The sequence below is a fragment of the Notamacropus eugenii genome, chromosome 1, assembly GCF_028372415.1.
Source record: "Notamacropus eugenii isolate mMacEug1 chromosome 1, mMacEug1.pri_v2, whole genome shotgun sequence".
In the NCBI taxonomy this organism is placed as follows: Eukaryota; Metazoa; Chordata; class Mammalia; order Diprotodontia; family Macropodidae; genus Notamacropus; species Notamacropus eugenii.
The window spans coordinates 37,597,757-37,612,843 of record NC_092872.1 but is presented as its reverse complement, the minus strand read 5'-3'; the positions used below and the strand labels follow the sequence as shown (position 1 = coordinate 37,612,843).

The following is a 15,087-nucleotide window of genomic DNA, read 5'->3' as shown; positions in this document are numbered from 1 at the left end:
GGGAATCATACCTCTACATGTGGGTACTCTGTCCAAAGCAATATAAATTTTGCTTACTTATACTTGACTTGAGTTTTGGGGATTAGATTTTTTTCTTCCCTACTTATTTATTCTGTGTTTTGTTTTGTTTTCCAAAAAACTAGAACAATTAACTCATTTGTTTCATGTAGTTTTCATTTATGATTACTTGAAATACAGCTCTGGAAAATCAGGCTTTGATAAACCCATTGAGATTCAAATAGAGCTACTTGACTATGTCTTTAAACCCACATCACTGTGGCTCTTATTGATTGGTTAATAACAGGCCCCAGCCCAAGCCTTACTTGCTCGTTGTTTGGATTTAGATGGCTCAGAGTGAGTAAATAGAAATTTACTTTGTGATGATCTTCCCTTCCCAGATTGAGTCTTTTGTGAAGGCACACTAGACCATCTTTTACCTCATTTCTTACCTAGCCTTTAAGTCCTGAATGGGTATTGTCTCAGAAAAATGGAAACCTGGGAAAGACCTTAGATTAAAAAGGCCAAGATCTCCTATTTCATCCAGAGCCATCTCCTGTCATCCTGACCTGTTGTCTTGTTCCTGGATTCTGATGAGTCTGATGATTTTGCACAGCTCTGTCTCTTTTAAATCCAGTTTACTTGCAAGTCAGAATATCATCATCCTCCTGGTGTCATTGGTTCCCTTTGAGAATAAAGGACAAACTACAATTGAGCCATCAGCTGCCTAGGTTAAGCTGCCTAGGTCTTCTCTGATGTTCATTGAGGATTTCTTTGCCTGCCTCCCTGAGCATGCATTCCATCTCTCTCTCCAGGTGATCCAGGAATCCTTTTTGGCCACAGGGCTTGTCTTCACTGTTGCTGCCTCCTTTCCATCCATGTACTCTCCCTAGCTTGTTTATGCCTACCACTTCCCAATTCCTCATTGACTATCCTCTTATTCCCATTTCCCTCAACCAGTCTCTGCAAAGTCTCATCAAAGCTATCCTGCTCTCAGCAATGGCTACTCTCAGGTAACAAGCTAGCTTTCATCTTAAATCTTTTCCTTTCTTGCTTTCTGCATCTTCTCATACTTACTAAGACTGGCTCTGTCCTCATGACACAGTTTCCTTGACTACCTTCCTTGGCCTGATTCATTGGTCATGGCAGTTGAGGAGGCTCTCCTACCACTATCACTCAGTAACCTTTCCTCCTTTGAGGTCCATTCAATTTGTTTTTGTTATCCAGTCATGATTCTAGTGGCTGTTGTCTGTAGACCTTTTGGACATTCTTCTTCCTTCTTTCTTCCTCCACAGATTCAATGCCTGGCTCACAAACTTTTCGTCCTCCATGACTTTTGGTCTCATAGTAGGGGATTTCAGTATACGTATTGATACTTTCTCAAACACTCAACTTCCTGGTTCTTCACCTTACTAATTTCCCATGACCTACTGCTCCACCCACCACAACTATACACAGAGGTATTGATCATCATTCACAGATGTTCCATATCCATGTCCATGTTCTGTGAAAGTCCTTGATCTGATCATATGTTGTTACCATTCCCTCTCTACATTTGGCAACTCCAGGACTTGTTTGTCATTCTCACCACAAACTTCAGTTCTTTTCTGGGCTGTCCCCTCTCATATACCGCTATTTCCGTGCTACTCAGAAATATGCTCCTGTCTCCCCCATGCTCAAAAAACCCTACTTTGATCCATCCATCCCATTAGCCACCATCTCTTTTCTCTTGAGTAAGCCATCTACAATAGCTGCCACCTCTTCCTTCCCTCTCATTTTCTTCTTAAACCTTTGCAGTCTGTATAATAACCTCATCATTCAACTGAACCTGTTCTCTTCAAAATTGTCAGTGATGTTAATTGTCAAATCTAATGGCCATTTCTTAATCCTCTTCCTTTTGACCTCTCTGCAACATCTGACACCCTTTACTCTTGAGGTTTTCTCTTCATTCCTATATGTCAACTTCTTTTCTGTCTCCCTCACTGGATCTTCATCTTGGTTATGTCTGATAAATGTGGGTAACTCCCAAGGCTCTGTTGTGGACTTCTTTTCTTCTTTTTCTGTACCATTTCACTTGGTGATCTCATTAGCTCCCAAGATTACGATAAACATTTCTGTGCTGAGTCTCAGATTTACCTGTCCATCCCTAACCTCTCTCCTGCCTCCATTCTTTTCTTTAACTGCCTGTTGGACATCTTGAACTAAGATATCCCAATGACATTTTAAACTCAACATGTCCAAAACTGAACATATTATCTTTCTCCCCCAAACTTCGCTCTTTCAAAGTTTGCTCCTACCACCATCATTTTAGGCACCCAGGCGGACAACCTGGTTGTCAGCCTCTGTTCCTCATTTTTACCCCCTTACCCAATACATCTGTCACTTCTTGTAGTATCTGCCTTTGTAACACCTCTTGTATCCTCTCCTTAAACACTGCTGTTTTCCTGATACAGGACCTCATCACTCTATGTCTAGAGCACTGCAATAGCCTTTTGGTTGATCTTCCTGCCTCAAGTCTGTCACTACTCCAATCCACCCTACACTCAGCTGTCAGTTTGATCTTCCTAAAACACAGATCTGACCATGTATCATCCCACTATTCAATAAAGTCAAGTACCTCTTTATTACTTACAGGATCAAATATAAAATCCCTTGTTTTTTTAAAGTTCTTCATAACTTAGCCCCCTTCCTTTCTCTCCTGTGTTGTTCTACCTTACCCCCTTCCACATTCTCTCCAGTCCAGTGACACTGACTTCCCTGCTTTTCCTCCTATGTAACACTGCATTCCCAGCTTTGAGCATTTTCACTGGCCTTCCCCATCTACCTCACTGTGCATGTCTGGAATTTTTCTTACCTCTGCCCTGAGCTTCCTTGGATTACTTTAAATTTCAGCTGAAAGTTCTACCTACCTCAAGAACCCTTTCACAGTCTTCCTTATTTCCTTAATTTTACTGTCTTTTCCTTCTGAGACTGTCTCCAACTTATCATGTACGTATGTTCTTTGTACATAGTCGTTTGCATGTCTTCTACCGCATTAAACTGTGAGCTCCTTGACCGCAGGGACCGTCTTTTGCATTTCTTTGTATCCTCAGCCCTTAGCGTAGTGCCTGGCACATAGTAGGTGCTTAATAAATGCTAGTTGACTGACTAATTATCAGGTTCACATCTTATAAAGAAACAGTTGTAATTACTTTATCTCTTTTGCATAATTCTTATATTTGGGATTTTTAAGGGTTGATTAGGAGAAAATGTCTAGTTGTCCTTTTTGTTGATTACAGGACCAGAGGTCCTTGCCATGATAAGTAGCACACAGTTTCTGTGGTACATTCATCAGAGTTGAATTCAATTTAACAAACCTTTATAAATACTTAATAAATGTTGAGTACCGTACTTGGTTCTAAATCCATGGCCATAGCTCTAATTGGCTTTTTTTTTTAAATTTTGTACTATTTGTTGTCACTTATTTAAATATGAATACTCTTTTCTCAACTCACTCATCTTGTTTTATGATTCTTTCTTTTATGAGTTTATTTAATACTTCATTGGATCCATGAACACACACAGACATGCACATGCACACACACAGACACACACACACATATGCACTCTCTAACATTTCACTCATCTTATCTTGGGAGACTCATGTTCATTTCTTTACATAAATTCTCCCTAGGGTAAGCTAGAAGCCTTCCCAGTAAGATCAGAGGTGAAGCAAGGATTCCCATTGTCATCAGTGTTACTCAATATTGTACTAGAAATGTGAGCTATAGCAATAAAAAGAGAAGAAAAAGAAATTGAAGTAATCAATATAGGCAAGAAAAAATAAAACTATCACTCTTTGTGATGATTTGGTGGTATACTTAGAGAATCCTAGAGAATCAATCAAAAACCAGTGGAAATAATTAACTTTAAGAAGGTTTCAGGATATAAAATACATTCACATAATTCATCAGCATTTCTATATATTACCAACAAAGTCCATCAGTGAGAGATAAGAAAAAAATTATGTTTAAAATAACTGTAGACAATAGAAAATGCTGGGGAGGCTACCTGCCAAGACAAACCCAGGAACACAACTTCAAATTATTTTTCACAGAAATAAAGTCCGATCTGAACAATTGGAAAAATAGCAGTTGCTCATGGGTAGACTGAACCAATATAATAAAAATGATAATTCTACCTAAATTAATATACTTATTCACTTCCATATCAAACAACCAAAATTTATTTCATAGAACTAGATAAAACAATAATGAAATTCATCTAGAAGAACAAAAGGTCAAGAATATCAAGGAAATGAATGATAATGATTCTGGAAAGCAATTTGGAACTACTCCCAAAGTGCAACAATACAGTGCATGCCCTTTGATCAAACAATATTACTGTTAAGTCTGTATCCCAAAAGAGTTATAAAAACAAAAGGGAACAGGAGGTATTTGTACAAAAATATTTATAGCAGGTCTTTTTGTGGTGGTGTAGAATTGGACATTGAGGGAACGCCCTTCTTTTGGGGGATGGGTGAATAGTACTGTGTTATAAGAAATGAGGAGCAGGGTGATTTTAGAAAAACCTGGAAAGACTTACATGAGCTGATGCACAGTGAAGTGAGCAGAACCAGGAGAGCATTTGACACGCAGTATTGTGTCATGATCAGCTGGGAATGACTTAGCTATTTTTAGCAATACGATTGTCCAAGACATTTCCAAAGGACTCATGATAAAAAATGCTATCCACTTCCGAGAGAGAACTGATGTAGCCTGAATGTAGATTGAAGCCTACTATTTTTCACTTTCTTTAATTTTTTCATATTTTTGTATGTATTTTCTTTTACAATATGACTAATATGGAAATATGTTTTACCTGATTGCATATATATAACTTATTGCAAATTACTTACCATCTTGGGGCAGGGGAAAGAGAGGGAAGAATAGAATTTGGAACACAAAATTTTAAAAATTTAATGTTTCAAGTGTTTTTAAATGTAATTGGGAAAAATATTATTAAAATAGAATTCTCCCCAGACAATCTACTGAAAGTACTTAGGCCTTCCAATGAAAAAATTCAGGCTGTCTCTCCAGTATCCTTCTCCCTTCCTATAAAATAGCATACCCACAATCTTTCTTGTCTTGCTTCTCTTTATGGAGATCTTTTATATTGGTATTTGTTTGATAAAATTTTCATTTTAGGTTGATGCCTCTTGTTTTGATATCCCATTTATTTCTGAATCTGTATCACCGCTTCTCCGTTCCCATTGACTCTGCCTACACTGTAGCAATGATTAAAAAGGAAAAAAAAACATAGCTTCATAGAATTAGTCAACACAGCAAACACGTCTAACAACATACGTAATATTTTACACTATTTCCCCCCATCTTTGCAGTGAAAGAAAGGGAGTCAAGCTTGCTCATTATTCAGTTTCATATTTGTTGTCATTTCTGTCTACATGATGGTAGTCATATATATTTTTGTTTTCCTAGTAATGATTAGTTTACTCTACATGAATTCATTTATGTCTTCGCAGGCTTCTCTGATTTCTTCAGAGATTGTTTCTCATTGTGCAGAAATATTCTGTGCTTTTGGATTGCTCAGCCGTTTCCCCATTTCTGGTATCTACTTTCCTTCTATGGCCTTGCCACCACTGAAAAGGCTGCTGCTAATGTTTTGTTGTATATTAGGCCTTTCTTTCTCTTCATCTTTCTTGAGGCATATATCAAGCAAGGCAATCACTGGGTCAAAGGATATGGGCATTTTAATCTTAATATTTAAATAATTTGCTTTTTAGAACAATTAAATCACTTCATGACTTTGCCAGAAATATGTGCCTATTTTTCCACAACCTCTTCAAAACTGACACTGCCAGTTTCCTGGATGTGGGATGAAACCTCAGTGTTTTGTTTTAAATTTTTTTTCTTTTAGTGATTAGAAGCAGTCTCCCTTTTGCTATTTTTTTTCTGTTTGTAATTCTTCTTTTTAGAACTATTTCATTTGCTGCAACTCCATATAGATCTTGCATATTATACTCTTAGCAGGGTTACTTAATGCAAAGATTTTCCCCAGTTTTCTTCTTAGCTCCTTTAACTTGTTATATGTAAAAACATCAATTTTATTTTATTTTATTTTTAAATTTATTTATTTAACTTTTAACATTAATTTTCACAAAACTTTGGGTTCCAAATTTTCTCCCCATTTGTCCCCTCCCCCCACCCCAAAACACCGAGCATTCTAATTGCCCCTATCACCAGTCTGCCCTCTCTCCTATCATCCCTCCCTTCCCTTTTCCCCATCTTCTCTTTTCTCCTGTAGGTCCAGATAACTTTCTATATCCCATTATCGGCAAGAACAGAACTCAACAGTTGTTCCTAAAACTTTGAGTTCCAACTTCTCTTCCTCCCTCCCTCCCCACCCATTCCCTTTGGGAAGCAAGCAATTCAGTATAGGCCATATCTGTGTAGTTTTGCAAATGGCTTCCATAATAGTCGTGTTGTGTAAGACTAACTATATTTCCCTCCATCCTATCCTGCCCCCCCATTGCTTCTATTCTCTCTTTTGATCCTGTCCCTCCCCAAGAGTGTTGTCTTCAAATTGTTCCCTCCTCCCCATGCCCTCCCTTCCATCATCCCCCCTATCCTGCTTATCCCCTTCTACCCCACTTTCCTGTATTGTAAGATAGGTTTTCATACCAAAATGAGTGTGCATTTTATTCCTTCCTTTAGTGGAATGTGATGAGAGTAAACTTCATGTTTTTCTCTCACCTCCCTTCTTTTTCCCTCCACTAAAAAGTCATTTGCTTTCCTCTTTTATGAGAGATAATTTGCCCCATTCCATTTCTCCCATTCTCCTCCCAATATATTTCTCTCTCACCACTTAATTTCATGTTTTTAAGATATGATCCCATCCTATTCAACTGACTCTGTGCTCTCTGTCTCTGTGTGTGTGTGTGTGTGTGTGTGTGTGTGTGTGTGTGTGTGTGTGTGTGTGTAATCCCACCAACTACCCAGATACTGAAAAAAGTTTGAAGAGTTACAAATATTGTCTTTCCATGTAGGAATGTAAACAGTTCAACTTTAGTAAGTCCCTTATGACTTCCCTTTGCTGTTTACCTTTTCATGCTTCTCTTCATTCTTGTGTTTGAAAGTCAAATTTTCTTTTCAGCTCTGGTCTTTTCATCAAGAATGCTTGAAAGTCCTCTATTTCATTGAAAGACCATTTTTTGCCTTGAAGTATTATACTCAGTTTTGCTGGGTAGGTGATTCTTGGTTTTAGTCCTAGTTCCTTTGACTTCTGGAATATCCTATTCCACGCCCTTCGATCCCTTAATGTGGAAGCTGCTAGATCTTGTGTTATCCTGATTATATTTCCACAATACTTGAATTGTTTCTTTCTAGCTGCTTGCAATATTTTCTCCTTGATCTGGGAACTCTGGAATTTGGCCACAATGTTCCTAGGAGTTTCTCTTTTTGGATCTCTTTCAGGAGGTGATCTGTGGATTCCTTGAATACTTATTTTGCCCTCTGGTTCTAGAATCTCAGGGCAGTTTTCCTTGATAATTTCATGAAAGATGATGTCTAGGCTCTTTTTTTGACTGCTTTCAGGCAGTCCCATAATTTTTAAATTATCTCTCCTGGATCTATTTTCCAGGACAGTTGTTTTTCCAATGAGATATTTCACATTACCTTCCATTTTTTCATTCTTTTGCTTTTGTTTTGTGATTTCTTGGTTTCTCCTAAAGTCATTAGCCTCCATCTGTTCCATTCTAATTTTGAAAGAACTCTTTTCTTCAGTGAGCTTTTGAACCTCCTTTTCCATCTGGCTAATTCTGCTTTTGAAAGCATTTTTCTCATTGGCTTTTTGAATGTCTTTTTGCCAATTGAGTTAGCCTATTTTTCAAGGTGTTATGTTCTTCAGCATTTTTTTGGGGTCTCCTTTAGCAGGGTATTGACCTGCTTTTCATACTTTTCTTGCATCTCTCTCATTTCTCTTCCCAGTTTTTCCTCCACCTCTCTAACTTGATTTTCAAAATGGAAGATCCATGGCCTGAGCCCATGGTATATTTATTTTGGATGTTTGGGATACAGAAGCCTTGATTTCTGTCTTTCACTGATGGTAAGCATTGTTCTTCCTCCTCTGAAAGGAAGGGAGGAGATATCTGTTCACCAAGAAAGTAACCTTCTATGGTCTTATTTTTTTCCCCTTTTCTGGGCATTTTCCCAGCCAGTGACTTGACTTCTGATTTTTCTCTCCTCACCCACCTCGCCTCCCTGTCTGCCCAGCCAGGGCTTGGGGGCTGAGATTCAAATGCTCCTTCTCAGCCTCAGGGCTTTGGGTGGGGGCAGGGCTGCTATTCAGTGTGAGATTAAGTTCAGGTGCTCAGGTCGGGGCAGGGCCGCCACATGGAACTTAGTTCCCTCAGGGGGTTGACGGGAGACCTTCAACAATGGATCTGGGCTCCTGCCTGCTTTGGGAGCCCCTGACTGCTGCTGCCTCTGCTGCTGCCTCCCGAGGGGGCCTGGGTTATGGGGGCACCCTGCTCCCCTCTCAGCAGACCCTCTCACTGACCTTTGGCACCTGTGGGTGGAGGGACCTGTGCCGTGGCTGGAGATTCTGTCCCTGAAGCTTGCTGGGATCGGCTCCTCTGGGTGTGGCGTGGCCAAGGCAGGACTGTGCTCTGCTCCAGGTCTGGTGTGTTTCAAGTCTCTCTGGAACAGAAACCTCCTCCACTTCGTTGTTCTGTGGCTTCTGCTGCTCCAGAATTTGTTGGGAGTTCTTCTTTACAGGTATTTTATGGGCTGTGGGTTAGGAGCTAGCATATGTGTATCTTTCTACTCCTCCATCTTGGCTCTTCCCCAAAACATTAATTTTATGTAAAAGGTACAATCTGTCATTTTCAGATTGAATATTTACTTTGGGCTTATTGGAGTAAACAGTGTAAGATATTAGGTAAAAACTAATTTGTGCTAAACTGCTTAGGAGTTTTCTCAGGATATTTTTCCACTTAAGAATTTCTGCCTCTATTAATTTTTTATTTTTGGGTTTATTCACTTACTGGGTAACTGAGTTAAATTGTTTCTGAGTGTGGCTTTCCAAGTCTGTTTCACTAATTCATATTCCTATTTTTTTCCACCAGTAGTAAATAGTTTTAATGATTATTGCTTTATGTGTTGAGGACTTAAAGATTTGTTCCCCCTTATTTGTATTTTTCCCCATTATTTCCCTGGAAATTCTAGATCGTCCAAATCAATTCTGTTATTTTTTCTAGTTGTATTCTCTCTCTCTAGTTTGATTTGCATTATGCCAACTTCATACATTTGCTTGTGTATGTTGACATTGTTATTTTATTGGCACAGATGAACCTTGAGCATTGGCTAACCTACAAATATTTATCATTATTTTTGAAAAATGTTTAATAATTATATTTTTTAAAGTAAATCTTTAATGTACTTTTGTAAATTTAGTCCTATATGTTGTAATGTATTTTGTAGACATTTTGAATGGAATTTCCCTCCCTTTTGTTTACTCCTGAATTTTGTTATTACTCTAGAAAATTCTTGCTAATTTTTGTGTACTTGTTTTGCATCATATTACTTTACTGAAAGTATTATCCAAGTTACCTTCTTTGCTGATTCTCTGAGTTTTTCAAAGTTGTGTTGTGTTCAGATGGGATTAATTTGTTCTCCTTTCCCTCTGTTTATACCTTTAATTCTTTTTCTAGCTTTATTGCTTGTATTCACATTTCTGAACTCATTCTGATGATACCCATTTCTTACTCTGTTTTGAGGAACATGAACTTACTGACAAGTTTGACTCTCTAATGATGAATCATGTCCTAAGGGGGGTTCAGTTACAGCTGCTAATAAGCTCCTAGGTAGCACCGTAGATAAGAGTACCAGGCTCAGAGTCAGGAAGGAAGACTCTTCCTGAGCTCAGATCTGGCCTCAGATGCTTCTTAGCCATGTGACCCTGTACAAGTCACTTAACCCTGTTTCCCTCATCTGTAAAATGAGCTGGAGTAGGAAGTGGCGAACTGTTACACTGTCTCTGCTAAGAAAACCCCAAATGGGGTCATGAAAGTCAGACATGACTGGAAAACAACAGCAGCACATTTTGATATGAACATCTCAGAATAGGGTACCATTGGCAGAGTATGGGCTAGATAAGCACTTGTTTTGTAATGGATAGAATACTCGATTTGGCATTGGAAGAATTTAGGTTCATATCCCACTTTTGCCCCATACTAGCTATGTGACCTTGAGCCACCAATTATGTTTTTATGCCTTCATCTTAAAAATGGGAGCCATTATATCTGCACTGTGTACTTTAGAGAATTGTGAGGATCCAGTGTTACTACATGTTAAGCATTTTGTAAACTTTAAAGCACTCTTTAAATGTCAGTTATCATCATCATCAGTATCATTTTTCCAGTTTCCCCAAAAGTTGGAATCAGAGGAAATTGTTAGATTATTGCCATATCCCCTGTCAGCCAAAGGTTAGCAAGAACTGTTCTCACAGCCTATCCTAAGCTGTCAGCTGTCTAGTGCTTTCATAGACTTTGTGACTTTAAACTTGAGCATATCCTTTCCTGGACCACCTTGTTCATTAGTTTAATCCTTTGCCTATCCCAACAAAAAAAATGTGAAGGATACAATGATTTCCTCAGTTAGGGTACTTTCTTTGGTGATTCAGATTATAGTCCTCTTCATGCCTTCGTGCACAGGCTTCACATGTTATTGTGTTCAACTTTGTCATGATGTCTTCTTACGCTCAGCTACTTGTGTGTCTGCCAGCAAGTCTGGAAGGCTCCATTCATGCAGATTTCCAGGAAAATTTCCATAGTATCTGCCAGAATTTGTCTTCTACTGGAATAGCTTCTGGGAACTTGGTTACCCCCATTTTATCACAGTAGACCTAATGTAAAGAAGAAAAATAGCCTATCAGAATCATTGTCTTGTGCCACTCTGGTATCTGCAAAGAATCCTACAGTAACAGTTTAATGTGTTCATAGATTGGAATATTAAGCTCCCCATGTCCCTACTTCATGCCATATACTAACAATGTTACTTTTAATCCTTTATTATTTAGTAATTAGAATGGCATAAGATTTCTCAACACTTTAGTCAAATATATTTTTATTTTGCTACCTATTTGTAAGGTGAATTTATTTTAGCTTTACTGTTAGCATAATCAAATTAGCAGCCTCAGTCCTACTGTATAGTTCCTGAATATGCCCTTGGAGTTGGTGATAGAAAGCGCCTCCTTTACTTTCCCAAATTCTCTACTTAAACTGAGGTGCTTTTTTTTTTCTTTAGCCAAAATCATTCACCTTTGTAGCTATGTGGCTTTAATGTCACCTTAGACAACTTACCAGAAAATTGTAGTTGAAAGCTTCGGGGATTTCAAAATATAGCACCACTGTTGGATTTTTAATTTTTGTGCCTTTGGTGGCCTTTTTCCTTTGTCTCTTTAGCACCACAGTCCTTAGTATAAGGGAAGACTATGTGGTTTTAAAACTCGTTATAAATCAACTGCTGAAAAATTGGAGAGAGACCTAGCAAAGACAGATAAAATGATTCAACATCCTTTAGAGATATGACTTTCTTGAGGTATGAAGGAGTTTTAAAGTATGCAACACAGAGAATAGTAGACCAGGGAACATGTGCTAAAAGCTTGCAAACCTTTTAAAATGTAAGCAAGACAAAGAACTGAGTAGACAAGCTTGAAATTAAAGATGGAAAAAAGTAGCTTATACATCTAATTTGTAAACAGCCAGGTCAGTAGAAAGTAAGGAATTGGTGTCTGTGTTTGTACTTCTTCATTTGCCTATTTCATAGGGATGAAGAAATAGCCAGTGTTCAGTACAAATAGTCATAGTAATGGGGTGGAAAAGTAGATGACTACCAGCCCCAGATACATAGGAGACAAAGTAATATATGATGTGTGTGTTTGAAAGAAATTAAAATTCTATTATTATTTGAGACTAGAAAATGGTGTTTATTTGTTGTCTGTCCCAGATCTGTGATTTTATTGCCATTAGGAATTCACAGTGCAAGAACTTCTTAGAACTCCATAGATCAACACATATCTGTAATTTAAGACACCTTGAGAGAATTGAAAGGTCTTGGGTAACATAGATAGTATGTGTCTAAGGCAGGACTGGTCTTTTTGGTCTTTTTGAATCCAAGACTTAAGTACAAGCTGGTGCTTTATGTTTCCTTGCCATAAAAAGTCATCTAAGAAACATTTTGCCCAACAAAAATAGCATTACCCAAAAGGTTGCTTTAAACAATAATGGTGCATTTTAAAATAGTTCCTCTCGTCTCCCCCGTTGACAAAAATGGGCACGTATATCACGAGGAAGGGTCCTGATCCATTATCCTTCTATTGTCTGCTAAATCTGGGGAAAGAGGCCCTGGTATCAGGGATTGTGGAGGGGTGAGGGAGCCTTTAGGTCCAGGCCGAGGTTCTTAATCCTTTTGTGTCAAGGACCCCTTAGACCCTTTTGTAAGTCTTGTGTAACCTATGACTCTTCTCAGAAAATGTTGTTGTTTTTTTAAATTATAACTGAAGAAAATGCTAAGTTTTAGATAGAGATTAGTGAAAATGATGTTTTTTTTTTCCATCCCAAGTTCTCATAGTTTATGGACCCCACCCAGGTTATGAACTCCAACTTCTACTTTCTTTAATTGTAGCTGAATTAAGACTCTCCAGGATACGTACGTCTCACCATTTACCCTAATGCCAACAATTTTAAGTACTTCTGGAATTATAAAGAAAACACTGTGCTTTCTGATATGGTATTTAAGGGTACTTTCTGTAATGCATTCTTATTTCAGGTGCATTGAAGGGTTAGGAGGAAGAATGTTAGACTTAGTAAGGCTTTTTGTTAGTTAAGTAGGTTTTTCAATGTTTTTCTCTTTGGTATTTTATGTGAAACCACTTGTATACGTTCATTTTTAAAACTCTGAGTTCCAAATTCTCTCCATTCTTCCCTATCCACCCCACATTGAAAAGGCAAGCAATTCAATATCGGTTATACATGTGTAGTCATGTATGTGTAAATGTAAATTTTTCCATATTAGTCATGTTGTAAAAGAAAACAAAGACAAGAAACCCTCAAGAAAAATAAAGTAAGGAAAGAATGCTTCAGTCTGTATTCAGACACCATCACTTCTTTCTCTGGGGATGGATAGCATTTTTCATAAGTATTTCAGAGTTGTCTTTGGATCATTGTATTGCTGAGAATAGCTACGTCATTCACAGCTGATCGTCTTATACTATTGTTGTTAACTTTGTACATAGTACATTTCTCTTTGCTTCAGCCTATGTGAGTTTTTCTGGGTTTTTCTGAAAGAATTCTAGAGCAAGTTATTAAATCCAAAGTCATGCACACTGTTACTCATCAATCCTTTTATACATCTTTCTTTTTTTCATTTAAAATGGGGAAAAATAACCTTTATTTAGAATACAAAACAACATAAGAGTTTATGGGATTTACTACAATGACTTTTGTAATCCTAGCTCCTTTTTCTTTGGAAAATCATATTCCAAGGCCTCTGATCCCTTAGTGTAGAAGCTGTTAAATCTGGGGTTATCCTGGCTGTGGCCTTATGATATGTGAATTGTTTCTTTCCGTCTGCTTGCAGTATTTTCTCCTTGACCTGGAAGCTCTGGAATTTGGCTGTAGTATTACTGGTAGTGTTCATTTTGAGATCTCTTTTACAAGGTGATCAGTTTCATTCAATTTCTGTTTTGCCCTCTGGTTCTCGAACATCAGGGCAGTTTTCCTTAACAGTTTGAAGGTGTGATTTTCTTCAGTATTTTTTGCATCTCCTTTACCAAGCTGTTGACTTTTTTTCATGGTTTTCCTGCATCACTCATTTCTTTTCCTGATTTTTCCTCTGCCTCTTACGTGATTTCTTTCTTCCGTGGCCTGAGACCAGTTCATATTTTTCTTGGAGGCTTTGCATGAAGGAGCTTTGACTTTGTTAGCTTCTTCTGATCGTGTTTTGATCTTTGTCACAATAGTAACTTTGTTTGGTCAGAATTTTTTCTGCTGTTTGCTCATTTTTCAGCCTATTTTTTGACTTTTTTGACTCTTTGTTAATGTGAGGCTCTGCTTTCAGGATGGTGGGTGCAGCATCTCAAGCTTCAGGTTTTGTGTGCAGCTGCTTTTAGAGATACTTCTAGGAAACTGTAAGTTTTCAGTTCTTCCAAGGTGTTATAATCTGAGGAAACGTGCCTTTATTCCTCTCCTGGTCTGTGTTCTGACCTGTGAGCAACCCCAAGCATTCTTTTCTGTCGTGGAACTGAGATGAAGGTTCCTGCTCCACTGCAGCCACAACCTCTGGTGTGCTAGTGCTTCTCCTTGCCCTGGGACTGCGACCCAGAACTGTCACTTGTATTCAATTGTAGGCAAAGCAGCAGAGTCCTGCCCATAGTACCTGCAAAAAGACCCCTGTAATCTCCTTCTGAACAGGTGTTTGACCCCCTTAGCATTTGTGGGCTGAGAATTCTGGATGCAGCTGTTCCTGCTGCTGATTCATTGTCTCTCAAAGCCTGTTCCTGGTTTGCTGGGGCTGGGTCTATGCTTGTACAGCCCGCACTGGACTGTGCTCTACTCTGATCTGGTGTAACAGATCTTTCCTGCCAACCTTCTAAGTTGTCTTAGGCTGTAAAATTATTTCATCCCATACTTTTGTGGCTTCTGCCACTCTAGGAATTGATTTATATAGGGGCTTTGGAGAGATATCAGGCAAGTCCCTACTTTTTTCTCTACCATCTTGGTTCCACCTCTGTTTTATCTTTTTTAAATGCTGAGATTTTCTGTGTATATAGATATTTAAATTGACAAATTATCTTTAAATATCATAATACCTTATATTTGTCTAATATGGATTTCCCTTTTTTTCTCTCCTTTCTCCCCAGGAATGTTGTCTCTGTAATTTGAGAGGTGGTGCACTCAAGCAAACTAAGAACAAGAAGTAAGTGGTAAATCTTACCCTTACGCTAAATTTCTTTCTTGTTTATAGAAAGAACTTAAAGAGGACTTGGGGATGCCTTTTGTTTGACCATTTACTTTATCATCATTAAACCAAT

At 38.2% G+C, this 15,087-nt stretch overlaps 1 protein-coding gene across 19 annotated transcripts in view; it reads left to right on the top strand.

Moving 5' to 3' along the window:
- The window catches only part of KDM4C (lysine demethylase 4C), a 544,029-nt gene that overhangs the window by 355,070 nt on the left and 173,872 nt on the right, over positions 1-15,087 (top strand). For all 19 annotated transcript variants that reach the window (XM_072596853.1, XM_072596740.1, XM_072596750.1 and 16 more), the window contains one exon: positions 14,917-14,972. In XM_072596853.1, coding sequence (XP_072452954.1) covers positions 14,917-14,972 — 56 coding nt within the window. The remainder of the gene's footprint in view (positions 1-14,916; positions 14,973-15,087) is intronic.